Source organism: Papio anubis, chromosome 16 (genome assembly GCF_008728515.1).
Source record: "Papio anubis isolate 15944 chromosome 16, Panubis1.0, whole genome shotgun sequence".
In the NCBI taxonomy this organism is placed as follows: domain Eukaryota; kingdom Metazoa; phylum Chordata; class Mammalia; order Primates; family Cercopithecidae; genus Papio; species Papio anubis.
The window spans coordinates 64065143-64090753 of record NC_044991.1 but is presented as its reverse complement, the minus strand read 5'-3'; the positions used below and the strand labels follow the sequence as shown (position 1 = coordinate 64090753).

General features: G+C 49.3%; 2 protein-coding genes across 5 annotated transcripts in view; one reads left to right on the top strand and one right to left on the bottom strand.

Moving 5' to 3' along the window:
• Positions 1-6215, top strand: part of SAMHD1 (SAM and HD domain containing deoxynucleoside triphosphate triphosphohydrolase 1) — a 58413-nt gene extending 52198 nt beyond the window's left edge. For 2 of the 3 annotated variants that reach the window (XM_021944145.1, XM_021944146.1), the window contains exons 14-15: positions 251-388; positions 5834-6215. In XM_021944145.1, the coding sequence (XP_021799837.1) occupies positions 251-388; positions 5834-5968 (273 nt within the window). In that variant the 3' untranslated portion in view covers positions 5969-6215. 3 annotated transcript variants of the gene reach the window in all.
• A 1404-nt stretch (positions 6216-7619) lies between these two features.
• TLDC2 (TBC/LysM-associated domain containing 2) lies at positions 7620-25505 on the bottom strand. 2 transcript variants are annotated; one of them, XM_021921076.2, is made up of 8 exons: positions 25273-25505; positions 24879-24934; positions 22411-22524; positions 20538-20693; positions 19406-19558; positions 17842-17937; positions 11965-12038; positions 7620-9845 (listed from the first exon to the last, which is right to left on the bottom strand). In XM_021921076.2, the coding sequence occupies exons 3-8, from the start codon at positions 22441-22443 to the stop codon at positions 9710-9712; spliced, it is 648 nt and encodes a 215-aa protein (XP_021776768.1). In that variant the 5' UTR covers positions 22444-22524; positions 24879-24934; positions 25273-25505; the 3' UTR covers positions 7620-9709. The 2 variants fall into 2 exon arrangements, with proteins under 2 accessions (XP_021776768.1, XP_021776767.1); XM_021921075.2 differs by having other exon boundaries at positions 22411-22492.
• Between the last annotated feature and the right edge of the window lie 106 nt (positions 25506-25611).

The window sequence follows — 25611 nt, the reverse complement described above, 5'->3', positions numbered from 1 at the left end:
AAAAAAATAAAAAACTTAGGCATGGTAGCTAATGCCTGTAGTTCCAGCTACTTAGGAGGCTGAGGTGGGAGGATCGCTTCAGCCTGGGAGGTCAAGGCCTCGGTGAGCTGTGATTGTGCCACTGCACTCCAGCCTGGATGACAGGGAGACCTTGTCTCGAAAAAAAAGAAATAGTTAGGAGCCTAGGGACCAGCTGGTATCTCCAATGTGTGAATTCAAGGTGATAGTGAAATCTCTTCATTTTAAAAAGGTTTCACGACTTCTGCCAGAGAAATTTGCAGAGCAGCTGATTCGAGTATATTGTAAGAAGATGGACAGAAAGAGTTTGTATGCCGCAAAACAACATTTTGTTCAGTGGTGCGCAGACAGAAATTTCACCAAGCCTCAGGTAGGTGGCCTGTTACTCACAAACTTTGCACAATTTTTTATTTTTAAGTAAAAACCAAAAATAATTCTATCTGCTGAAAAGTTCCCATTTAAGTTGTAGTCACTTGGTTATGGTTTTGAAAAGAAGGTCTTAGGCGGTAGCGATTGGCTAAAATATAATAATCCCAACACTGGGAGGCGAGATGAAGCGGATCCGAGATCCAGGGAGGTCGAGACCATCCCACCAAGCTAACAGGGTGAAACAGTCTCTACTAAAGCCTAAAAATAGCGAGGCTGATGTGGCCTATGAGTCAGCTACTCGGGAGGCTGAGGCAGGCGTGAACCAGGCCGGGCACAGTGAGCAGAGATCAGCCACCGTGCCTGGGCTGCAGAGGCGAGACTCCGTCTCAAAAAAGGTCTTGGCGGTGACAATAAGCCTGTAATGCTGGGAGGCGGGAGCCGAGGCGGATCAGGTCGGGAGATGGGGAGATATCCCCTGGCTAACACGGTGAAATACGTCTCTACTAAAATACAAAAAACTAAGGCTGAGTGTGGCCTGTAGTCCCAGCTGCCGGGGCTGAGGCAGGAGTGGCAGGAACCAGTGAGCCACGGCCGGCTGAGATCCGGCCACTGCCTCCAGCCTGGAAGCCAGGCTGAGACTCCGTCTCAAAAGAAAAAGATCTCCACCTAACAAGCTGAAATATCTGAATGCACCAACATCAGCCAGTGATTTCTTCCTACAGGAGTTGGGAATGGATACTGTTTAGCATTATTGTCCTAATAATAAAAGATAAAAATGTGAACATGTAAATAATGCTTTCTAATGTTGTTCACCAGTGGCCCTGGAAAGTTGTTCAGTGTCTCCATCTTTCAGAGGTTACCAAAGCTGAGTAGTTAACTTGTTTAACATACAATTGATAATAGACTTCATGTTTCTAAACCTGGTTACTTCTGTATATTAGTTAACTATTTAAATGATCAAGAATGAGAGTAGAGGGAAGAGGAACCAAGCCACAGTTGCCAACCCTGTAGAGAATGTTGTTAAAATTGTCTCTTACTGACCTACACATAGTAGGTGTCTGCGCAGACAATGTGGCCAGTTGGCATTTATTGACTGAATGAATGAATATAATTGGCAAGCAGGGAAACAGTGCTTTACTGCCTAGTCTGGAACTCTCCCTCACACCTCCCTGTGTGTCAGGTGCTAAAGGGAACAAAGTATAGGGTGAGACATGAAAGCATAGCTCAGGATGTCGGTGCTTTATCAAGTGCCACACGGCATGACCCAGGCAAGATCTCTGAGGATTCAGAGAGTTGGGAGATCTCTGGGAGAAGCCTGGTGAAGGGGCGGGATCTGATCTAGAAGGCAGGGTTTTTTGGATGAGCAGCAGGGAGAATGAAGGGTATATTTGGCAATGGGAGGAGCATAAACAAAGGCATGAAGCTGGAATGAGCTGAGAGTATTTAGGGGACCATGAGGAGACCTGCCTGTCCAGGGTAGAAAATTATTTTTTTTTAATTCATTCATTCATTCACTTTTTTGGGATGGAGTCTTGCTTTGTCACCCAGGCTGCAGTGACAACTGCACTTACTGCAACCTCTGCCTCCCGGGTTCAAGCGATTCCCCTGCCTCAGCCTCCCAAGTAGGCACGTGCCACAATGCCTGGCTAAATTTTTTAATTTTAGTAGAGACAGGGTTTCATTATGTTAGCCAGGATGGTCTCGATCTCCTGACCTTGTGATCCACCCACCTCGGTCCCCCAAAGTGCTGGGATTACAGGTGGAAACCGCCATGCCCAGCCAGAAAATTCTTACTGTTAAGTGTGGAGAGGTTAAATGGGAAGAGTAGACTGGATTATGGAGAACCTTGGATAATTGGCTGGGAGATTCTTTTCTCCGTACAGTGGGGAGGGGATCACTGAGCATATTCAAGAGTTGCCATGCTCTGTAGGATCTGCCTGAATGTGTGTCTGCTCCAACTAGAGTGAAACCCGAGGGAATAAGAGTAGAATTGTCCCTTGGCATCTGTGGGGAACTGGCTCCAGGACCCCCACAGACCCCACAGATAGAAAAATCCATGGAGGCTCAAGTCCCTTATATAAAATGGTGTAGTGATTGCATATGACCTATGCATATCCTCTTTTATACTTTAAATATCTCTAGATTACTTATAAAACCTACTACAATGTAAATCCTATGTAAATAGTTGTTAATACTGTATTGTTTAGGGAATCATGACAAGAAGAAACTCTGTACATGCTTAGTATAGACACAGGCATCCATTTCTCCCCCCTCACATTTTCTATCTACAGTTGGTTGAATCTGCCCATGGATGCAGAGGGTCAGCTGTATGTCTCTCCTAGGTACTGTGCAATTAAATCACTGAAACTAAATCACTGAGAACTCTAGTTGCAGGTAGACTGGAACTTGGAGAGGCTGGAAACAGAGAGTCAAGAGAGGCTATTAAAGTTTGGCTGTGTCATGGTAACTACTATAAATTTGGTACATTTACTCACTGAGTGAGTATTTTGCCATGCCCTTGTTAGGTGCCTGGAATAGTACGTAAGATAGAGAGTTCCTAATAACCCATGGATCCCATTCAGGTTGGGGATAACAATCTAGTTGGGGATAATAATAATTATTAATTTTACTCCATAAATTAATAATTATAGGAGCATGGTAAGTACTTTGGGTGTAGGGTGAGTACACAGTCTTAGAGGAGGAAAAACAAGGAGGATTTAGCTGGTCTTAGTTGGTCAGGAAAAGCTGATTTAAAGAAGGGCTTATAAACTGAGACCTGAAGGTTGAGTGAGGAGTCGTCTGGGTTAAGGGCTGGCAGCAGGAGGTGGCAGTAGGGGAGGGGTTGAGGCATAGACACCACAGGATGAATTCGGAAGATGAGAAAGAATATGGTGTATTTCAGGAAGGAGCATAGAGTGTGGAGGTGTCTGGGGCTTTATGCACAGTCCTGTCAGCCAAGAGCAGTAGGGAGCATCAGCACTGAAGGGTTTTAAGCAAGAAAGTGACATATTTGTTTACATTTATAAAATTCACTAGAATTGAAATTAGAATGAGTGGAAATAAAAAAGTTGGCTATATGCTAGGCATGGTGGCTCACATCTATAATCCTAGCACTTTGGGAGGCTGAGGTGGGAGGATTGTTTGAGCCTAGGAGTCTGAGGCTGCAGTGAGCTATGATCACACCACTACACTCCAGCCTGGTTGACAGAGCAAGATGCTGTCTCAAAGAAAGAAAGAAAAGAAAGAAAAGAAAAGAAAAGAAAAGAAAAGAAAAGAAAAGAAAAGAAAAGAAAAGAAGGGAGGGAGGGAGGGAAGGAAGGAAGGAAGGAAGAGAGGGAGGAAGGGAGGGAGGGAGGGAATAGAGATGAGGCTGGGTGCGGGGGCTCACGCCTGTAATCCCAGCACTTTGGGAGGCCGCGGTGGGTGGATCATGAGGTCAGGAGATCGAGGCCATCCTGGCTAACATGGTGAAACCCTGTGTCTACTAAAAAATACAAATTAGCCAGGTGTGGTGGCGGGCGCCTGTAGTCCCAGCTTCTTGGGAGGCTGAGGCAGGAGAATGGCGTGAACCCGGGAACCAGAGCTTGCAGTGAGCCGAGATTGCGCCACAGCACTCCAGTCTGGGCGACAGAGCAAGACTCCATCTCAGTAAAAAAAAGAAATAGAGATGAGTTTAAAGACAAATAAAAACTGTCGATTTTGAAATAGACCTTTAAGAACAAGTATCACAGCAATAGAATGACTTTTTTTTTGAGACGGAGTCTCACTTTGTTGCCCAGGCTGGAGTGCAGTGGTATGGTCTCAACTCACTGCAAGCTCCGCCTCCTGGGTTGAAGTGATTCTCCTGCCTCAGCCTCCTGAGTAGCTGGGACTACAGGCATGCACCACCATGCCCAGCTGATTTTTGTATTTTTAGTAGAGACAGGGTCTCACCGTGTTGCCCAGGCTGGTCTTGAACTCCCAACCTCAAATGATCCACCTGCCTTGGCCTCCCAAAGTGCTAGGATTACAGGCGTGAGCCACCACGCCTGGCCTAAATGATTGCCTTTACTGAGATCAGGAGTTCGAGACCATCCTGGCCAACATAGTGAAACCCCATATTTACTAAAAATACAAAAATTAGCCATGGTGGTGCACACCTGTAATCCCAGCTACTTGGGAGGCTGAGGCGGGAGAATCGCTTGAACCCTGGAGGTGGAGGTTGCAGTGAGCTGAAATCGTGCCACTGCACTCCAGCATGGGTGACAGAGCAAGATTCCATCTCAAAAACATAATAATGATAAATTTTTAAAATACTGTTTTTAATGGTTCTATCAAGTCAGATCCAGTGTGGTTCAACAGAAGAAATTTAACATGGGGGATGAGATACAAAAGTTCTGGCAGAGCTAAATGAGTACAGAGGATGGTGATTCAAAAGCAGGAAGCTGCTACCACCTCTAGGATAGGAGAGACCAAGGGAGCAGGTGGGAGTCCCGGAGCTGGGGCCACCTGCAGAAGCTAGAACCACAAAAGAGTCACTGCCACTGCCGCTCATGCCAGAGGAGGTAGGGAGAGAAATAACCTGATTTCTCTGCCCTCTTCTCACCTCGTCTCCCACCAGAGAGACCAAACCTAACTGGAAATCAGCAGGCATGGGAGCTGAGAGATGTAATTTACCGGAGTGGCTCCAGTGAAACAGAGTAGGGAGAGGAGGAGTGAAGAATGGATCTGAGAGCAAACAGGCAGATGAGGAGCACGAATCCTCCTACCAGCATTGTATTCCTGATACAACAGAAGCTCTCCAAGATCCTGCATCCTCTCGTAACCAAAGAGGATCTACACACAAGTTCAGAACAGTTAGCATAGAGTCGAGTATTAGGAGGCCTTGCTTCTTCTTACCTCTGTGGTTTCAGGTCATTGTATCACCTCCCTTTGGATCTCTCCCTTATTTTGGGTGGAGGAGGTCCTTTGGCTGGAGCCTATGCTGATGGGGCCAACGTTAGAGCTTTGATACAGAGAAAAATTTTAATTCTGCAGGTACATACTGTCTTTTCTCCCCTTCTTTGCCATCTTGTAGACCTGGGCCATTTATTACAGAGGGGACCAGGCGAGAGAGAACCTAAGGGTTCAGTGCATCCTGTCTTTCTCCTGGGCAAACAGGACAGGGTTTGTGCTCCATGAAGGTGTGTGAAGGAGGCCATAGAGGTGGACAGTGGTATGCTGCTTCCCGTCATCTCTGCAGAGGCCAGTGTCTGTTTTCATGAAGGCTCTTCCTGCATAAGACTGTAGTGTTTCTAATTGGTCCCAACCACAGGGCATAGGTAATTTGGAGTTTCCCTGGAGTGAGGACATCTAGAAGCAATCTATATGCAAGATGAGGATGTGCGCACCTGAGACTTTCACTCACAAATAAGATGATGGAAACTGGCTTTTCTCTGTTCTCTGTTTTTCTCTCTCCTTCTAATAGGATGGCGATGTTATAGCCCCACTCATAACACCTCAGAAAAAGGAATGGAACTATAGGACTTCAGTCCAAAGTCCAACTCGCCTCCGAGAAGCCTCCAAAAGCAGACTCCAGCTTTTTAAAGATGACCCAAGGTGAATGTCTGTAGTCGGCTATTTACAAACTCCCTCCCCTGCACAATTCATTTAGGGGCTTCGCTCATAGAATTCTGCAAAATTACGATAACTCATGCTTTAATTTTGTAGTTTGAATGTACACGCATGCTAAAGCTAAGTAATTTTTAATCAAAGAAATAAGATGGTATTAGGCAAATCTTACTATACTATGAAAAGTATTACCTTGCCTATTTTTAATATTATTAAAGTCTTTCTCTTTCGGTAGTCTATTTTCTTAGAATAACAACTCTTTTATCTACTCTGAACTCTCTTTTTTTTCTTTTTTAAAAGACAAGGTTTTGCTCTGTTGCCCAGGCTGGACTTGCACTTTCCTGGGCTCAAGTGACCCTCCTGCCTTAGCTTCCCAAGTAGCTGGGACTATAGGCACGTGCCACCACACCCAGCTTACTCTGAACTTTTATGACGGATGATTGTTTTTTGTTTTTAATGTAGAAATGAGACAAGGGTACAAATTGGAATTAGAAGTTGACCTTGTCATAGACAAACATGGCTAAAAACAAAACATCAAATCCTACCCCGGTGAAGAGTTCCCTATCACTTCAAGTTTGAGGACAGTCCTCTTCAAGCATAGGCGAAAAACACCTCCCCTCACCCTTTTAGCCCCCTACAAGGTGCCAAGTTGAGGTAAACAGTTGGAAATGATGGCCAGGAGTGGCCTCCAACACACTGGTGAGAGGCCTGATTAGGTTTTGGGGAAGATCTGAGAGCTCAGGCCTCCTCATGAGTGGAGCCTAAAGCCTCCTCTTGTTGGGACATCCCTACCCCCAGTGACAGAGGAATGCCCCAAACTAGGCTGTGCCCTGGCTCCGTGGCGGTTCCAGACCTGGGCAGTGCCTTTGTCTCCTGAATACTCACTCCCCCGGTCCAGAGGGCCTTCCCACTGCCCCGCCTGGAGAGAGCCTCCCCTGACCAGCTGCTCTCTGAGTATCCTGGAGAGCTGGCTAGAGGCTGTCACAGGCACCGTCCTCAGAGCTCCTCAGACCTGGGACTTTGTTTTTGCTGGTTCGGTGCATTTTGTGTATTTAAGAGCAAACACTAGCCGGGCGTGGCGGCGTGCGCCTGTAGTCCCAGCTACTTGGGAGGCTGAGGCAGGAGAATCGCTTGAAACTGGGAAGCGGAGGTTGCAGTGAGCCAAGATCACGCCATTGCACTCCAGCCTGGGTGACAGAGTGAGACTCCATCTCCAAAAAAAAAGAAAAAAAAAAAAAAGTGCAAACACTGCACTGCCTGTGGGGAAATTAGTGACTGCCCAGTGGGTTCCAGGCTCCCCTAGGTAACTTCGTTTTCCCAGCAGTGGAGGGGGCACCACCTTGGTGGGGCAGTGTCCCTGTGCCCAGGGCACACCTTATTCCCAGTTCTATAGCAATTCACCAAGAACAAAGTCTGCAGGGCCAGGCGCGGTGGCTCATGTCTATAATCCCAGCACTTTGGGAGGCCGGCGCGGGCGGATCACAAGGTCAGGAGATAAAGACCATTCTGGCTAACATGGTGAAACCCCATCTCTACTAAAACTACAAAAAATTAGCCAGGCGTGGTAGTCTCCTGAGGCAGGAGAATGGCATGAACCCGGGAGGCGGAGCTTGCAGTGAGCCGAGATAGAGCCACTGCACTCCAGCCTGGGTGACAGAGCGAGACTCCGTCTCAAAAAAAAAAAAAAAAGTCTGCAGTTAGAGCCAAAGCTGGTGGTGGCCAGAGGGTGCTGAAGATGCAGGCTAGTGGGGATAGGAGCCATGAGCCCCGAATGTCTTCCGCTCTGGTGCTCCCCGGACTAAGCCTTCCTGGCACACTGGGAGTGAGGGGCAGCCTGAGCGTGTAGGGGAACTCAGACCACAGGCCAGTAGATTTCCCAGTAGTCTGTCACTGGCCACCGTGTAGCCAGATTCTGTTCCGTCCACACTGGGGTGAAGAGTACTTGGAATGTCTGCCATCCTGTATGATCACCCCATCCCCCCACCGCCCCCCTCCACTCCATCCATCAGTAGATAATAGGGGTTGGTTACAATTCATAAGAGAATAGTTAAAACCCTTCTCCTCTCATGCCTACCATGGTATTGGGGCGATCTGTTCACATATGGGCTCAGCAACGCACAAGTGAGGTCAGCCATGGCACTAAGTCATTCCCATTTTAGCCAAGGTGCCTCAGGAATGTCATATTGTGTTAAAATCATTTTATTTCTGTGTATCTTACCTTTAAATCATTGTGATTTACTCTGAGATTCTGTAGTCCTAATACTGTGTCACTGTGCTGTCTGTGAAACAACTTGAATGGATTTTGTTTGCATCTTTTGTTACATGTAAGGCAGCTGTACTTTATGTTCTTTGCAACTGTTTTCATTATGATAACTCTGCGCTATTTACAAGGTTACATTTTCCTTAAGAAACATCTTGGCCAGGCGAAGTGGCTCACACCTGTAATCCCAGCACGTTGGGAGGCCGAGGTGGGCGGATCACTTGAGGTAAAGAGTTCGAGACCAGCCTGGCCAACATGGCGAAACCTAGTCTCTGCTAAAAATACAGAAATTAGCCAGGCGAAATTGTGGTGGTGTGTGCTTGTAATCCCAGCTACTCGGGAGGCCGAGGCAGGAGAATCACTTGAACCGGGGAGGTGGAGTGTGCGGTGAGCCAAGATCGCTACTGCACTCCAACCTGGGAGTCAAGAACGAAACTCTGTCTCAAACAAAAAAAAAAAAAAAAGAAGGAAAGAAACATCTTCGCTATTTGAATAAAAATGGAAATTTTAACAGCTTAGCCTCTAGAGAGTTACTGAACGTGGTTACCCTGGGAATGTAAATAGAACTGCAAATTAAAATGACTGGCCACTTCAACTGGGTAAGGGAAACAGCTGCAATAAAGCTTCGTGAATGTATCTCCATCTTGAAAGTTGTGTTCCACAAAGCTTTCGACCTCCTTGTCTGAATATGCATATTACTCATTTGCTCCTTTCATACCTTCCTCATGAAATTAAATAGCAGATTCACAAGAACCTGGCACTGGTGGCAGACAAAAGGGCCTCAACGTTCTGCAGCAGGCCAGAGGAGGAATGATGCTGCTAGAGTCTTTATTAGTTCCAGTGCTCAAGCCCGGGTTTCTAAGGTTTGACAATATTCTGTAAGTTAAAATCATTCCCACACATACAGAGTAGAATCCCGTTTCTGTAAGAATACACACACACACACATATTCATGGAACATTGTCTGGAAGGATATACATGAAAATGTTAGAGTTGGGGGGGGTTGAATTTTAGGCAATTTTCATTTTTTTTAATGTCTTCTGGTTTTTCTACTATAAACATGAATTCGTTGTAGAACCTCTAAAATGATAATGTTCATGAGGTTGGTTTTCCTCGTTCAGTAGCTGGCGGGGAACAGCATAGTGAAAAACCTTCCCTTTGCCAGGAGGCAGGCACTAGCATGGGAAGGGATGCGGATTTTTCTTAGTTTTCTAAGGCCCTGTTAGCTGAGGGTCTCCGTGCTGCTTGGGTAAGGTGTAAGCATCTTTTAATCCTTCAGAGTCACCTCTGCAAAACAGCAGTGCCTGCCCCCACCTGTATCTTGGGTCCCCAGGCCACAAGGAGGCTGGCCAGCAGCCTCAGCCAACTCTAGGGCCCTTCAGCATCTGTGTTTCGAACAGCACAGGCTGCCGTGTGTCAGGAAGGCCTGGGTGGCATCGTGAGCAGGGCTGAGTACCTGTTGCCGCAGGGCCATCAGCTGAGAAGCCAGGCCTCCAGCTCCTGGACGCAGAACTGCTCCCGCCGGGCCAGCACCTCGTTGTTAAAGGTTGCGCAAGGGGAGCTTCCCCCGTGAAACAAGTCTCCATCCAACCACAGCCCAAACCGGCCACTAGAGAAGAGGACAGTCTTGGTGCAGCTTACTCCTGTGTGCTGAAACCCTCAGGCTCTGCCACAGATTGGCCATGCCAATCAACTCTTGGCCATGCCAGGACGGCAGCCCAGTTTCACCTGTCTTACCTCCCCTTAAAGCAATTTATACTGAATTACTAGGGACTCAGCACATTGTTCCCCATGGGGTTGAGAGTATTTGTTTATTTGTTTGTTTATTTATTTATTGAGACAGAGTCTTGCTTTGTTACCCAGGCTGGAGTGCAGTGGCACAACCTTGGCTCACCACAACCTCTACCTCCCGGGTTCAAGCAATTCTCCTACCTCGGCCTCCCGAGTAACTGGGATTACAGGCCACCCACCACTATACCTGGTTAATTTTTGTACGTTTAGTAGAGATGGGGTTTTGCTGTGTTGGCCAGGCTGGTCTTGAACTCCTGACCTCAAGCGATCTGCCTGCCTTGGCCTCCCAAAGTGCTGGGATTACAGGCGTGAGCCACCACACCTGACTAAGAGTATTTTTTGAACAGTTCAGTATTTTAATAAGTATATACAGTGGCGCAACTGTCACCACAGCCCAGTTTTAGAACATTTGGAGCATTTTTAAGGTGGCAATTCTTTTTTTTTTTTTTTTTTTTTTTTGAGACGGAGTCTCGCTCTGTCGCCCAGGAGTGCAATGTGTGATCTCAGCTCACTGCAACCTCCGCCTTCCAGGTTGAAGCAATTCTCCCACCTCAGCCTCCCGAGTAGCTGGGACTACAGATGCCTGCCACCATGCTCAGCTAATTTTTGTATTTTTTAGTAGAGACGGGGTTTCACCACATTGGCCAGACTGCTCTCGAACTCCTGACCTCAAGTGATCTGCCCGTCTCATGCCAAAGTGCTGGAATTACAGGCATGAGCCACCGCACCCGGCCAAGATGGCAATTTTTTTTCTTTCAGTAGGAGTCTCGCTCTGTTGCCCAGGCTGAAGTGCAGCGGTGCAATCTCGGCTCACTGCAAGCTCCGCCTCCTGGGTTCATGCCATTCTCCTGCCTCAGCCTCCCAAGTAGCTGGGACTACAGGCGCCAGCCACCACGCCCGGCTAATTTTTTGTATTTTTAGTAGAGACAGGGTTTCACCGTGTTAGCCAGGATGGCCTTGATCTCCCGACCTCATGATCTGCCCACCTTGGCCTCCCAAAGTGCTGGGATTACAGGCATGATCCTGGCCCAAGATGGCAGTTCTTAATACAAAAATTAGTCAAGCATGGTGGTGGGCACCTGTAGTCCCAGCTACTCCAGAGGCTGAGGCAGGAGAATCACTTGAACCTGGGAGGGGGAAGTTACAGTGAGCTGAGATCACGCCACTGCACTCCAGCCTGGGCGACAGAGCGAGACTCTGTCTCAAAAAAAATAAAAAAATAAAAATTAAAAATGGCAATTCTTTAACCAAAGCTAGTACATCTCGGGGTGCAAACTCTGAGAGCCCAAATACTTCAGAGCATCCATTCTAATCCCCTTATTTGATAGAAAACCTCAGCCAGAGCTAGGAAGTGAATTCCTGCAGATCAGCAATGGCTGATGTGTTCTCTGCCAAGCTGCCCCTCAGTGGAGGCTTTTCAGGCAGTTGGGAGAGCAAAGAATTTGCCTGGTACTAATCAAGCAATGCTGTCATCCCTGCCCTCAGGATAAGATGCATGCCCCCTGAATGTGAAGGTCACACCAGGATGAGATCAACTTTTTTTTCCTACCTCTCTCTACCCCCTGTCCTCACCGAGGGAGGCTCCTGCAATGAGTTATGTCCCCTGCAATTCCTGGGCTGATGGAAAAACGAGGCACACTCATCTCTTGACGCTAGCCTCATCCAACCATGTGGAATTCCAAAAGTTGCATACATTCAGACTAAACTGTCACCAGCTGTAACACTTCGGTGGGGGCACTCATACATCCTTTCTGCTTAAGACTGGCTTAGTGTGAGGGTGAGGGGGTTGGCTGGGAGGCTGAGCAATGAAGGGAACAGCCTGAGAGTTCCCACCACCCTCCCCATTGCATCAAGGGCAGCCTCGCCCAGCAGTTCAGCAGAGGGAAAGGGACCAGAACACAGACCACCCCAAGACTCAGGAGGACTGAGACACTCACCTGCCACTGCCCATCATCAGTGAATCCAAGTCTCCCTTCACAAAGAAAGAGTTGCTTCCAGTCCACTTAAAGACCTGGGTGATAGGGAAAGGCTCAGGTTACTACGGGAGCGAGTCCCGCCCTTGCAGTTTGACCCCGAACCACTGGGTGGCAATGTTGTGGCGGGAACAGCATCCAGGCCGCAGCCGAGCCGCAGGTGGGACTCTGGGTTCAGGGATCTTGGAGTTTCTCTTCTCAGTCTCCTTGGAGTCACCGCCACATGCCCTTTAGTTTGAATTCCTACAGCCTAGAAGCCACTTTGTTCTAGAATAGGACAACAACCTCTGAGGCTTCCTGCTTCCAAAGCTGCAGGAAGGAGGGGAGCAATCCAGGCCAGGAGTGGGGACTGATACTGCCATTAAGTAACTCATCGTCGCCTCTCACCCGGACAACACCAGCCCGCCTGCACTTCAGCGCTGCCTCACATCCAGCTCATCCACAAGCCTCGCAGCTCTAGACATAGCCTGCCTGCCGCCATTTCTATCCCGTCCTCTGCCTGGATCACAGCCTCCCAGCTGGTCCCTCTGCCTCCCCTGTCTGTACCTACAGCCATACCCACACTGCAATCTGCCTGATCTGTTCGACGTCCAAATCAGATGTTTCCTCTGCCTAAGTCCTCCAATGGCTTCCCATTGCAGTGGGGATAAAATTCAACTTAACAATGGCCAGAAGTGCAGCCTGGGCCTGGTGCAGTGGCTCATGCCTGTAATCCCAGCAATTTTTTAACTAGCCAGGTGTGATGGTGTGCACCTGTAATCCCAGCTACTCAGTAGGCTGAGGCAGAAGGATCGCTTGAGGCTAGGAGTTTCCTCGAGGTCAGGAGTTCTAGACCAACCAGGGCAACAAAGTAAGACCCTCCCTTATCTCTAAAAATTTTTTTTTCTCTTTCTCTCTTTTGACACGGAGTCTCGCTCTGTCACCAGGCTGGAGTGTAGTGGCGCAATCTCGGCTCACTGCAACCTCCGCCTCCAGAGTTCAAACGATTCCCCTGCCTCAGCCTCCCGAGTAGCTGGGACTACAGGCACGCGCCACCACGCCCAGCTTTTAGTAGAGACGGGTTTCACCATGTTGCCCAGGCTGGTCTCAACCTACTGACCTCATGATCTGCCTGCCTCAGCCTCCCAAAGAGCTGGGATTACAGGCGTGAGTCACTGTGCCTGGCCCTAAAAAAATTTTTTTAAACCTAGCTGGTCATGGTGGTGTGCACCTATAGTCCCAGCTATTAGGGAGGCTAAGGTGGAAGGATCACTTCAGCCCAGGAGTGGAGGCTACGGTGAGCTATGATTGCACCACTGCCCTCTGGCGTGGGTAACAGAGCAAGACCCCAACTCTAAAAAACAACAACAAAAAAAACTATCAAAACTTAAAAGTGCAGCCAGCTCTAACCCCTGATTTTCTCTCTGGCCCCTTCTCCCCCTTATTGACTACACATTAGCTACACCAGTCCTTCCATCCCTGGAACACCCAAAGCCCATTCCCATTCCTGCCCTAGAATCCCTCTGCCCAGAATGCTCTTCCCCCAGATCCTCAGAGGGCCCACCTCTCATCCTTCAGCCCAAATGTCATCTCAGAGAAATTTCCTGGACCACCCTATCTGAAGTGGCCCTTCCTCCTAGACCCTGTTTTATTTCTCTTTATTTATATTAAAGACGTGAAGTTCCATGTTTGTGGACCAGCTCAGAGGCCAGTGTGGTTGGAGCAGAGTGAGAGAAAGGAAAAGTAGCAAGAAATGCCATTCAGAGAGAGGCCAGAAGGCGTAGGGATGTAGATCATTGGACACACTTTGGCTCTTCCCCAAGTGAAAGAGGAAGCCAAGGAGTGACATGCTGTGAGTTCTAGCTTCCCCCCACCTTTTTTTTTTAATTTGTGTTAAGACAGAGTCTCACTCTGTCACCCTGGCTGGAGTGCAGTGGCACGATCTCAACTCACTGCAACCTCCACCTCCTCCAGGTTCAAGAGATTCTCATGCCTCAGCCTACCGAGTAGCTGGGATTACAGGCGCATACTACCATGCCTGGCTAATTTTTGTGTTTTTAGTAGAGCTGGGGTTTCACCATGTTGGCCAGATGGGTCTCAAACTCCTGACCTCAAGTGATCCACCCACCTCGGCCTCCCAAAGTGCTGGGATTACAGGCATGAGCCACCACGCCCTACCCTGGCTTCCCTTTTGAAAGGATCGCTCCAGCTACTGTGCTGACTGAAGTGGAGGCAGTGAGAGACCTTTTAGGAGGCAATAGCAGGGACACACAAGTAATGATGGTGGCTTGAACCAAGATGCCAGCAAAGGACATGGCAGTGGTGGATCCTGAATATAGAGAGAAGGCAGAGCTGTCAGGATTCGCTGACAGTTCAGATGTAGGGAATTATGAAAGACAGTTAAGGAGGACTCCCTAAGACTTTCTACTTATCTTGGCAGGCCTTGAGTGCTCAGCCTGTGATCCCAGCACTGGGAGGCGAGGCGGGCAGATCGCAGGTCAGGAGATCAAGACAAAATCCTGGCTAACGGTGAAACCCCTTCTCTACTAAAAAAATACAAAACAACTTGGCGAGTAGTGGGCTTGTCCAGCTATGGAGGCTGAGCAGAAAATAGCACTCAGCTCCAGGGGCCAGGCTACAGTGAAACTGAGAATCCGGCCACACCTGCCTCAGCAAGCAGGCTGAACTCCCCTCTCAAAAAAAAAAAAAAAAGACTTTCTATCTCAGCAGCAGGAGAGGGAGATGCCATTCATTTGATGGGGGAGCCTTGTAGAGGAGGAGGAGGCACACAGAGAAAACAGGAAGGTCTGTTGGGACATGATAGAAAGCTGAAATGCATGGGCAGATGCAGCGCTCTCTACTGTAGCCACCAGCACTGGAAGGTGGAAGCAGGCAGATCACTTGAGCTCAGGAATTCAAAACCAACCTGGGCAACATGGTGAAACCCCATCTCTACAAAAAATACAAAAATTAGCCAGGCATGGTGGCATGTGCCTGTAGTCCCAGCTACTTGGGAGGCTGAGGCAGGAGGATCAGTTGAATCCAGGAGGTGGAGGCTGCGGTGAGCTGAGATGGCGCCACTGTACTCCAGCCTGGGTGACAGAGTGAGACTCTGTCTCAGAAAAAAAAGAGAAAAGAAATGCCATGTTTGAGATGCAGAGAGAGATGATGGGCAGTTGTTGGATATATGTGAGTTTGGAGTCAGGGAAGAGGCCATTAGCATGCAGGCAGCCTGAAGAGCTGTGGGAATGGATGAGACCACAGAATAAATGAGGGCTGCTAGAGAAGATACAAGAACCAACACCTGAGCTCTGATGTTGAAAGACTGGGGAGATGAGGAGGAACCAGCAAAAGATTCTACTAGGAGCTGTCAGTGCAATGGAAGGAAAATTCTAGACCTTTAGAACTAAGACTTCAGGAAGGCAAGTGGTGATGAGTAGAACCAGCACTGGCTCACCATGCCTCCCTCACCCTTTCCTGGATCCTGGGAAGCTTGATGGAGCCCCTCCAGCTGATGGCAGCAATGCAATAGATATGGTATATTTTGCCTTTAGCAAAGCAGTCCATAGCTCCTTGTGAACTCCCTGTCATGAGACCAGATGACTGTGTGATTGGATGTGTCTGAAGGAATCTTAGTCTGTGCATTGGAGAGATCTCTAATAGCAAAATACCTGGAACGACTTCATCCATTGAACAATTAAAAAAAAATTTTTTTTAAGAGACAGCATCTCACTCTGTTGCCCAGGCTGGTCTTGAACTCCTGAGCTCAAGCAATCCTCCCACCTCAGTCCCGCAAAATGCTGGGATTACAGGTGTGAGCCAGCCACCGCACCTGGTCATTTTTTGTTTTGTTTTTGTTTTTCCCTTTTTGTGGAAAATAGCATCTTGCTCTGTTGCCCAGGCTGGTCTTGAACTCCTGGGCTCAAGCGATCCTCCTGCCTCTGCCTCCCTAAGAGTGCTGGGATTATAGGCATGAGTCACAGCGCTTGGCCTGGCCATTTTTACTAGTAGTAAAAATAGTCTGCTCTATGCCAAGCAGGTACTGCTCAGTAGCTTTAGTGGATAAATAACCCAGAGGCAGGAAATCTTTGGATGGAAGGCGTTTGGGACTATTATTCTCACCCAGCTCCTGGGCAGGTCGAGTCACCCGACTATACCAGTCATCTTGTGCCTTTCACTCTCCCACTCGTCATTAATTAGAAACTTGAGCTCTGACTCACCACCCCCAACCCTTCACAGCTCTCTGGTAAACTTCACTATCCACGCGGACCTGTCCAGGCCCTGCCCTAGAATGGGTTTCTGCTGCTGTCTTCCATGGTCACATCTGAGAATTTGTCCTCAGCAAGGATGGCAGGTGGCTCTTCCACAGCCTATTTCAAATGTCCCTCTCTCTGTGCGCTGTATCCTGTCTTCCAACACATTGTCCAACTGCTGTCACTGCTCCAAGCCTTTGACGTCAGGGAGACCTCTCAGGCCGAGCCCACCTTTGCCTTGGTGTCCTGCAGTGCCCCCTGCTTCCCTCCCCTCCTTCTCCAGTCTAGGTTCTGTGGTCCATGTTGTATTGTCACTCCCTTCAACTTCCTTTCCCTCTCTGCCGCTGTTAAACCAGTTGGGCAAAACGCCTAACCCTGGCTGCCCGCTCTCTGCAGTCCACTCTCTGGTGTCCCCTCTCTGCAGGCCTGCGCCAAGCAGCCGATGCTGCTGAAGAAGCAGGCACAGAAGTGGCGGCGCCCTAACCTCACAACCCAAGCCGCCACTCGCACGGCCCAGCGGCACTTCTGCTGCTCCGGTGTTCTCCAGCAGGCTTCCCTCCCTTCCCACACCTGTGATGACTGCGATACCCGATCCTTCACCTTCCTCCAGCAATGACCTCACCCTGTATTTCTTTTTTTTTTTTTTTTTTAGAGACAGGGTCTTGCTCTGTTGCCCAGGCTGGAATGCAGTGGTGCGATCACAGCTCACTACAGCCTCAACCTACCAGGCTTAAGCGATCCTCCTGCATCAGCCTCTCAAGTAGCTGGGACTACAGGTGTGCTCTACCGTGTCTGGCTAATTTTTGTATTTTTTGTAGAGATGGGGTCTCGCTGTGTTGCCCAGGCAGGTCTTGAAATCCTGGACTCAAGCAGTCCACCTTCGTTGGCCTCCCAAAGTAGGATTACAGGCATGAGCCACGGTGCCTGGCCCCCATGCTTCCTGAGAAGCCACTGGCTGTGTCCTTGGTCGTCCTGCCACCACGCCCTCAGGTCTATCTTGTCTTCCCAGCCTGTGCCTGGAAAGAATGGTCCTCCCTCCTCTCAGCCAGTCAGCGGTTGCCAGAGACCCACCAAGTATGTTTTGTTTTGTTTTGTTTTGTTTTGTTTTGTTTTGTTTTGTTTTTGAGACGGAGTCTTGCTCTGTGGCCCAGGCTGGAGTGCAGTGGCTCTATCTTGGCTCACTGCAAGCTCCGCCTCCCGGGTTCATGCCATTCTCCTGCCTCAGCCTCCCGAGTAGCTGGGACTATAGGCGCCTGCCACCACGCCCGGCTAATTTTTTGTATTTTTAGTAGAGACAGGATTTCACCATGTTAGCCAGAATGGTCTCAATCTCCTGACCAAGTGATCCACCCGCCTCAGCCTCCCAAAGTGCTGGGATTACAGGCGTGAGCCACTGCGCCCAGCCAAACCCACCAAGTATGTTTTAAATGCAGGACAGACAGGTCAAGGGGGATGCTCTGCCCACCACTGCCCTGCTCATTACCCCTGTGGAAAGATAGTGGCACACCAGGCAGCCCACCGTGGAGGATGGAGCTGGGGGCCACTGGAACCCCAGGAGCTTTGTCTCGCCACACGCCCCACTCCCCCCACGGAAGGTTGGGAACATCACCTTCAGCTGTGGTGAGAAGGAGAAGAGGAACGTCTCGCCAGTACCATAGAAGCCTTTGCTGAGTTGGATAGCCGAGGAGGAGAAGGCTCCGAATATCTGGAAAGCGGAAGTTGCAGTCTGCAGCTGGAGGGGAGCTGGGGGTCCCCTGACGACCCTCATTCTTCGGGTTTAGTAATACAGGCTCATCCTAGAGGGCACCTGGGAAGCTGGGGCAGAGCTGGGGCATGGGGGCTCCACACCCAAGAGCAGGAATCCTCATGCATCCTTTCCCTTAATGCTCCCCAAGGAAGAGGTCCTGCTGGCTTCCTCCTCTGGGCGGTCAGGGCCCTCCTTTTTCTTAAATATCCTTACTCTAGGCCGAGTGCAATGGCTCACGCCTGTAATCCCAACACTTTGGGGAGACTAGGGTGGGCTGATCACCTGAGGTCAGGAGTTCGAGACCAGCCTGGCCAACATAGCGAAATCCTGTCTCTACTAAACATACAAAAATTAGCCAGGTGTGGTGGTGGGCGCTTGTAATCCCAGCTACTTGGGAGGCTGAGTTAGGAGAATCACTTGAACCCAGGAGGTGGAGGTTGCAGTGAGTCGAGATCACGCCACTACACTCCAGTCTGGGTGACAGAGCGAGACTCCATCTTAAAAAAAAAATTATATATATATATGTGTGTGTGTGTATATATATGTGTATATATATTCATTCTATGCAAGTAATCGTGGAAAAAAGTAGCAGTTATAGAGAAGCAAAATAAAAAAAGTAAAGCCATCTCCCAATCCCCCTCATTCTTCCCCAAGATAATCACTCTTAATGTTTTGGTATATTTCGTTCTGACATCAGTTTAATGCCAGTGTGTGTGTGTGTGTGTGTATATATATATATATATATATATATTTTTTTTTTTTTTTCTTCAGACAGGGTCTCACTCTGTCACCCAGGCTGGAGTGCAGTGGTGTGATCATGGCTCACTGCAGCCTCAACCCCCCTACAATGCCCCCAGCTGCAGTTGCTGGGACTATAGGCAAACACCACCACACCTGGCTAATTTTGTTGTTGTTGTTTGTTTTTGGTTTTGGTTTTTTTTTAGAGACAGGGTCTGGCTATGTTGTCCAGGCTGGTCTTGAACTCCTGGACTGAAGCAATTCTCCTGCTTCAGCCTCCCAAAGTGCTGGGATTACAGGTGTGAGCCACCATGCCCGGCAACCCCCACACTTTCTTCTACTTCTGAGGATGAAGATGCAGTTTTACAGTCAAATGATTATTTGCTTAATTGTCTGACCCTTCCCCTATTAGACCATTAGCTCCAAGAGAGCTGGGGCTGCTTCTGGGTTGATTCTGCTCTATCCCACCTCTCACCTGGCACACAGAAGGCGCCCCATGTAGATGTGTTGAATGCATAAATGGGGGAATGGCTCTGAGTGGGCAGGTCCCATTGCCATCATCAGTGTCCATTATAGGTGACTTAGTCTTTCACTCTGTCTGCTTGTCCCTGAGCTGCCCTGGGTCAGGGCCCACGGGTACCTGGTGGGGTGCCCCCAGAGCCTCGGGTGGCACCCCTGCCCAGCTCACCTGCCCGTCCTGGTCCCTGAGCACCAGCAGCACTGGCCCGCTGCAGCCCTCCATCCGCCGGTACAGGCTCTGCAGGCTGAAACCGTCCCTCGACGTGCAGAAGACCAGACTCCAGGGATGGCCGGTGACTCTTGGTGGGAAGTGAAAGCTGAGCTGGGGACAGGGCTGGAGGTGAATGGAGGAGTTCTTGCTCCCTCCTGCCATATCCTGGGGATGGGCTTGGACAGCCACCGTGCATCCAGCCCAGTGCTTTATAGACGATAGAGCAGTTTGCTGATTCTAGGGACTTTCATGCCATTAGCAATAGCCCTCGGAGATAAGGGTTGTTATTCCCGTGTTACAGATGAGGAAACTGAGGCTCAGGGAGGTGGAACAACTAGCCCAAAGCTCACATGGGTAGTGAATGGCAGAGCCAGGATTTGAACCCAGGTCAGGACTCTCAGGACTGTTTCTGCTCAGTCACCCCGGCCCCCAGAGGCCAGAGAATAGGAAAGATGCTGAACCCCTCCTCCTGATCCATCGTCTCATCCGCTCCCCCCTCTCCGACTTTGGCCTCAGTTCCCAAGGGCTGGTTCTATGTAGGAATTAGTCTCTTTCCTTTTTTTCCTTTGAGACAGAGTCTCACTCTGTCACCCAGGCTGGAGTAGAGCGACACAATCTCAGCTCACTGCAACCTTCGCCTCCTGGGTCCAAGCAAATCTCGTGCCTCAGCCTCCCGAGTAGCTGAAACTACAGGTGCGCACCACCACGCCAGGCTAATTTTTGTATTTTTAGTAGAGACAGGATTTTGCCATGTTGGCCAGGCTGGTCTCCAACTCCTGGCCTCAAGCAATCCCCCTGCCTTGGCCTTCCAAAGTGCTGGGATTACAGGCATGAGCCACCGCGCCTGTCCTAGCCTCTTTCTTTACCTCCTTAACCTCCTGGCCCAGTGTAGAGGGAGGTGCTAGCAACACTGGATGATTTTACAAGAAAGGAAGCAAAGCCCGAGAGAAGAAGCAATATGCCAGAAGTAATGCATGATGAGAACAGAGCAAGGATGACTCTAGGTGCCCCTGGGTGTGGCTGGTATAGGGCAGGAGGGTGAGACTCAGGTTTAGGGCTGAAATTCTTGTGCCATGGGCAGTGTCCAGACCTGCCTAATATCTGAGGCACTCAAAACTTGGCTGGCTTCTGTCAGCTGGGGCACCATGGGATCCTCAGGAGCAGCAGCTGGGTCTGGAGCTGCCTCCTCCTCCTCTTCCTCCTCGTTACCCTCCTCCCCAGACAGGGTGTCCTCCACCTGGGTGGGCTGTGAAAACACAAAGAGGCCTAGTGGGTCAAGGGACAGGAGGTCCCAACTTCTACCATCTCCTGAGCCCAGGAGCCTCCTCGGGCCCCCTCATCACTCCCTGCCCATGTGCCTGTAACCCCCAGCCCAGCCCAGAGTATTTGGGGGTTTCCACGACAGACAGGATGCTGCCCCTGCTGCCAGCCTGCTTCCTCCCTGGTCCCTGCCGGCTCAGGGCTGCAGCACAGTCCCCCGACCCCCGCCAGCACCCCACAAGGCTCAGATGGGGCCATGGGCCCTGCAGTTTGTCGGCCTGTTTGCCCTGGATCCTGGGTGGGTGTCAGGGATCAAGTTCTAAGCTTGGGAGCAGAGGAGAAGGCAGATGGTGGCCCAGCCCTGGGAGCTTCAGTTGTGTGTGTTTGTACATTAAATAATGAAAACAACAAAAAGCCCATCCTCACCCAGGCCTGTGTTCAGTGTGTTCAGTGTATTCAGTGTTCAGTGTATTCAGACGCTGTCTGTGATCTCTGTGTATTTCTTCTTCTTCATCTTTTTTTTTTTTTTTTTTTTTTTTTGAGACAGGATCTTGCTCTGTCACCCAGGCTGGAGTTCAGTGGTGCAATCTTGGCTCACTGTGACCTCCAGCTCCCAGGTTCAAACAATTTTCTTGTCTCAGCCTCCCAAGTAGCCGGGACTACAGATGCCCACCAGCATGCCTGTTTCCTCATGTTGGCCAGGCTGGTCTCGAACTCCTGACCTCAGGCAATCCGCCTGGCTCGGCCTCCCAAAGTGCTGGGATTACAGGCGTGAGCCACCACCCCCGGCTTATTTATCAGCATTTTCCAAAGGAAGAAAATGAAGCCCAAAGGTTTCCCTATGAAGCCCGTGAAATGATGCACACAGTCATATGTGAGATCATATGTGTAAGTTCGTGTAAAATGTGTTTGTCTATGTGAATTGTGTGTTGGCTTGGAATAGAGTTGTGTAGGCACATCAGTGTGAGGAGGTACTGAGTGTAAATGTGTGTATTTATATATCAATGTGTTTGTGTGAGTTGGGATGGTGTAAATATGTACATCCATCAGGGGCATCATTATTCACTCACTCATTCATTCAATTGAGCTTCCACTCTGTACCAGAGTGTTTGTGAGTGTGTGCGTGTTTAGTGTGTGTGTTTGAATGTGTGTATGTCTGTATGTGTGTTTGAGTGTGAGTGCATTTGAGTGTGTATGTGTGTATTTGAGTGCATGTGTGTGTCTGTGTGAGTGCATTTGAGTGTGTTTGTGTGTGTTTGCATGTGTATGTGTGTGAGTGTGTATATGTATGTGTGCACGTGCCTCCACACAATGACCTTGCAGGCTTTTCCCAGGAAGAAGAGACTTCTCAGGGGCTGAGAGATGGACAGGACCCCCTCTCCTGCCCCGCTCTGTTCTCCAGGCTCAGGCCTGAGGCAGGGGCTAGCTGTGTGTGGCTCTGAACAGAGCTCCATCCAGCACCCACTCCAGGGAGGAAGGGACAGAGACATCGGTCTGTCCTCCTTGAGGACCTTGGAGCAGGGGGGTTAAGACCCCACGTTCCTGAGTCAGTCCTTGCTCCAAACCACACGCCTGCCAGGGAGGGACTGGAGAGGGGAACAAGTCACCACCCGCATCCAACCCTAGCCCAGGCCCCAGCCTGCCAGAGACCTCGCCTCCTTCCACCTCCTAACCTGCACCACAGCCGGAGCTGGAACCCTTACCAGCCGAGTGTAACGCCAGCGGAGGCCTCTCATTCTCCTGTCCCTGCCGGGCCGGCCGTGGGCAGTGAGTGAATCCTCAGCCCTGCCCAGGAAGGAAGCGCTGATAGGTGAGGCCTAGAGATGAGAGGGAGAGGCCTGGGACACACCCAGCCAGCTCCATGCCCACCCCAGCTGCCCTTTGCTCCCTCTCACCTGTCACTCCCAGGCCGAGCTGCTGCTGGGTGGGTCTGTGAGCAACTCGGCATTCAAGGCCTCATTGCAGTTAGCATCTAACATGTATATACACCATAAATTCTAGTTGCAATTCCTTTTCACCTCCTTGCCCTTCTGGCAGCCTGGCCTGGGGACTGTGGGCCATTGGCCAGATGACTAAGGCCCAGGCTGGAGGTCTGGGGCCTCTAGTTCCCCGTATGACCTTGCATAAGCCCATTTGAACTCCTGAGCCTCAGTTTTACCACACGTAACATGTTGAACCAGATAATCTCAGAAGCCTTTGCGGGACTGACAGGCTGCCATTCACTTCCCTCTCCACGCCGATGAGTGCATTAGAACGGAAGCTAGAAGAGGGCATGCCTAGACCAAAAGAATAATCTGGCTGTGTGTGGTGACTCATGCCGGTAGGCTGAGGGAGGTGGATAACTTGAGTCCAGGAATTTGAGACCAGCCTGGGCAACATGGTGAAACCCTGTCTCTACAAAAAAAACAAAACAAAAATTAACTGGCCGTGGTGTCATGTGCCTTAATCCCAGCTCCTCGGAAGACTGAGGTGGGAGGATCACCTGAGCCTGAGGGGAGGAGGCTGCAGGGAGCCGAGATTGCGCCACTGCACTCCAGCCTGGGCGACAGAGTGAGGCCCTGTCTCAAAAAAAAAAAAAAAAAAAAAAAAGCTATTTTTACTTTGCATCCTAAACAAACATAGATGTATTTTAGGCTTTCATCATTGCTTTGCTTGTCATTTAACAGGAAGTTTCTTTACTAAGTCTTTGTTTCTTTTTCCATATTTAGTTTCAGATGGGGGTGGGGGGAACAGATGCAATTCTAAATTGAAACATAAATAAACTTTTGTTAATGTTCAGTAAAAAAAAAAAAGAAAAGAATAGATTATTTTAAAAGATTTTGTAAATTATTTATTTATTTATTTATTTATTTATTTATTTTTGAGATGGAGTTTCACTCTTGTTGCCCAGGCTGGAGTGCAGTGGCGCCATCTGGGCTCACCGCAACCTCCACCTCCCGGGTTCAAGCAATTCTTTTGCCTCAGCCTCCACCCAGCTAATTTTATATTTTTAATAGAGATGGGGTTTCTCCATATTGGTCAGGCTGGTCTCGAACTCCTGACATCAGGTGATCCGCCTGCCTCACCCTCCCAAAGTGCTGGGATTACAGGCATGAGCCACCTTGCCCGGCCAAAGCTTTTTTTTTTTTCTAATTAAAAAGTGATATTTAGATATTGTAGAAGATTTGAGAAACCAGAAAAGAATAAGAATATAAAAATGTTCACAATTCTATCTGTCACAAATAAACTCTTAACCCCCAAGGGTGTATGTTCCAGTCTTTTATATTTATTTCACATAGACACATGTATACACATTTGCAAAGGGATCACACCATGTGTTCATACCATATTGACCACACAGTTTTTTTTGTTTTTGTTTTGTTTTTGTTTTTGAGACAGAATCTTGCTCTGTCGCTCAGGCTGGAGTGCAGTGACATGATCTCAGCTCACTGCAACCTCTGCCTCCCGGGTTCAAGAGATTCTCCTCTCTCAGCCTCCCAAATAGCTGGGATTAGAGGCGTGCACCAACACACCCAGCTAATTTTTGTATTTTTAGTAGAGACGAGGTTTCTCCATGTTGGTCAGGCTGGTCTCGAACTCCTGACCTCAGGTGATCTGCCCTCCTCAGCCTCCCAAAGTGCTGGGATTGCAGGCATGAGCCACTGCGCCCGTCCAACCACACAGTTTTATAAAGTACTTTTTCTACTAACAACAATCAAGAATTCTCCTAGGCGCCCCATGCTCTTGGAGTGCGTGATTCCTTGAGCGGCTGCGCAGTATTTAATCACGGGACATTCAGCATTTGTTCCCCCTGCTGTTGGACATTTTGTTTACTTCTAATTTTCTCTAATTATTAGCAAAACTGCAATGAACGTTGTTCATAAAACTGATTGCACCCTTTATGATAAATTTCAAAAGTTGAATGCTGGATCAAAGGCCATACACATAGTTCTTGATAAGTGTTTCCAACAAAGTTACCCAGGTGCTTAAAGTTGACCCATGTCTGAGTACTTTTAGGGAAGCTCAAGGTAGTATCTTTCTGGTCATCAAACCTTAAAACCCTCGGACTAGAGATAAGGAAACTGCCATTCAGAAAAGAGAAGGAACTCATCAGTCACTTGACATTGTAGTACGTCAGTTAAGAGGACAAGCTCTGGAGTCAGGGAGTTCAAATCCTGGTTTTGTCACTTACTTTGCTGTGTGGCCTTGGGAAAATTACTTTACATCTCTGTGCTTCAGTCACCTCACCTGTAAATATTAATATATACACTTACATCAGGGCTGCTTGTAAGAGTAAATGAAGTTAAATCCTAGAGAGCTAGGGTGCTAAGCCAGGCATCCAACCTACTGACCTCGGTTTGGTGAGATAACAGTACCTTATGTTGTTTGTGGGTGCTGGGTGAGTGGCAATACTTATTACAATCTCCCTACACTGACTCTTTGAGAGTCTAAGGTTCGAATCCCTGACAAGTGGCCCCTCAGCCTCCACCTGGGTGCCTCTGGGACAGGCAGTCACTTGGTCAGTTGCAGGGTGAGGAACTCAGAGGGAGAAGGGAAATAGGGGAGCCGTGGAAGGATGTACTCACCCAGGCTTTAGCGTATCTCCCTGATCCCCAGAGAGGGAGCCACACATGGCACTGACCCTGCCCACCTGGTGGTCTGTGTGCAGCCGGTTTAGCTCCGATCCCTGGTCCCCGGGTAGGTGGCTGGCCCTCTGCCCCGGCTCTGGCTCCAGGCTCTCCTCCCTAGCTCTTATATCTGCCCAGAGGGCAGCAAGCCTTGGCCCTGTGCCCACTCTGGTTCCAACTGGGAAGGCCTGGCAGTGATTACGACACATCAGAAACTTAAATCCCACAAGCACACACAAACAAGACCTTGCCATCCCCCTGGCCCCCAGCCCTGCCCCCAACAGCCCGAAGGGGTGG

What these genes read in the sequence shown, in the direction of transcription:
- TLDC2 (XM_021921076.2), bottom strand. Translation starts at nt 22,443, where the DNA reads ATGAGAGGCCTCCGCTGGCGTTACACTCGGCTG. An exon ending in GCTGGCGTTACACTCGGCTG is followed by an intron (nt 20,694 to 22,410) that starts GTAAGGGTTCCA and finishes GTGTTTTCACAG; the next exon opens with CCCACCCAGGTGGAGGACAC. An exon ending in CTGATGATGGGCAGTGGCAG is followed by an intron (nt 9,846 to 11,964) that starts GTGAGTGTCTCA and finishes CCTCTTCTCTAG; the next exon opens with TGGCCGGTTTGGGCTGTGGT.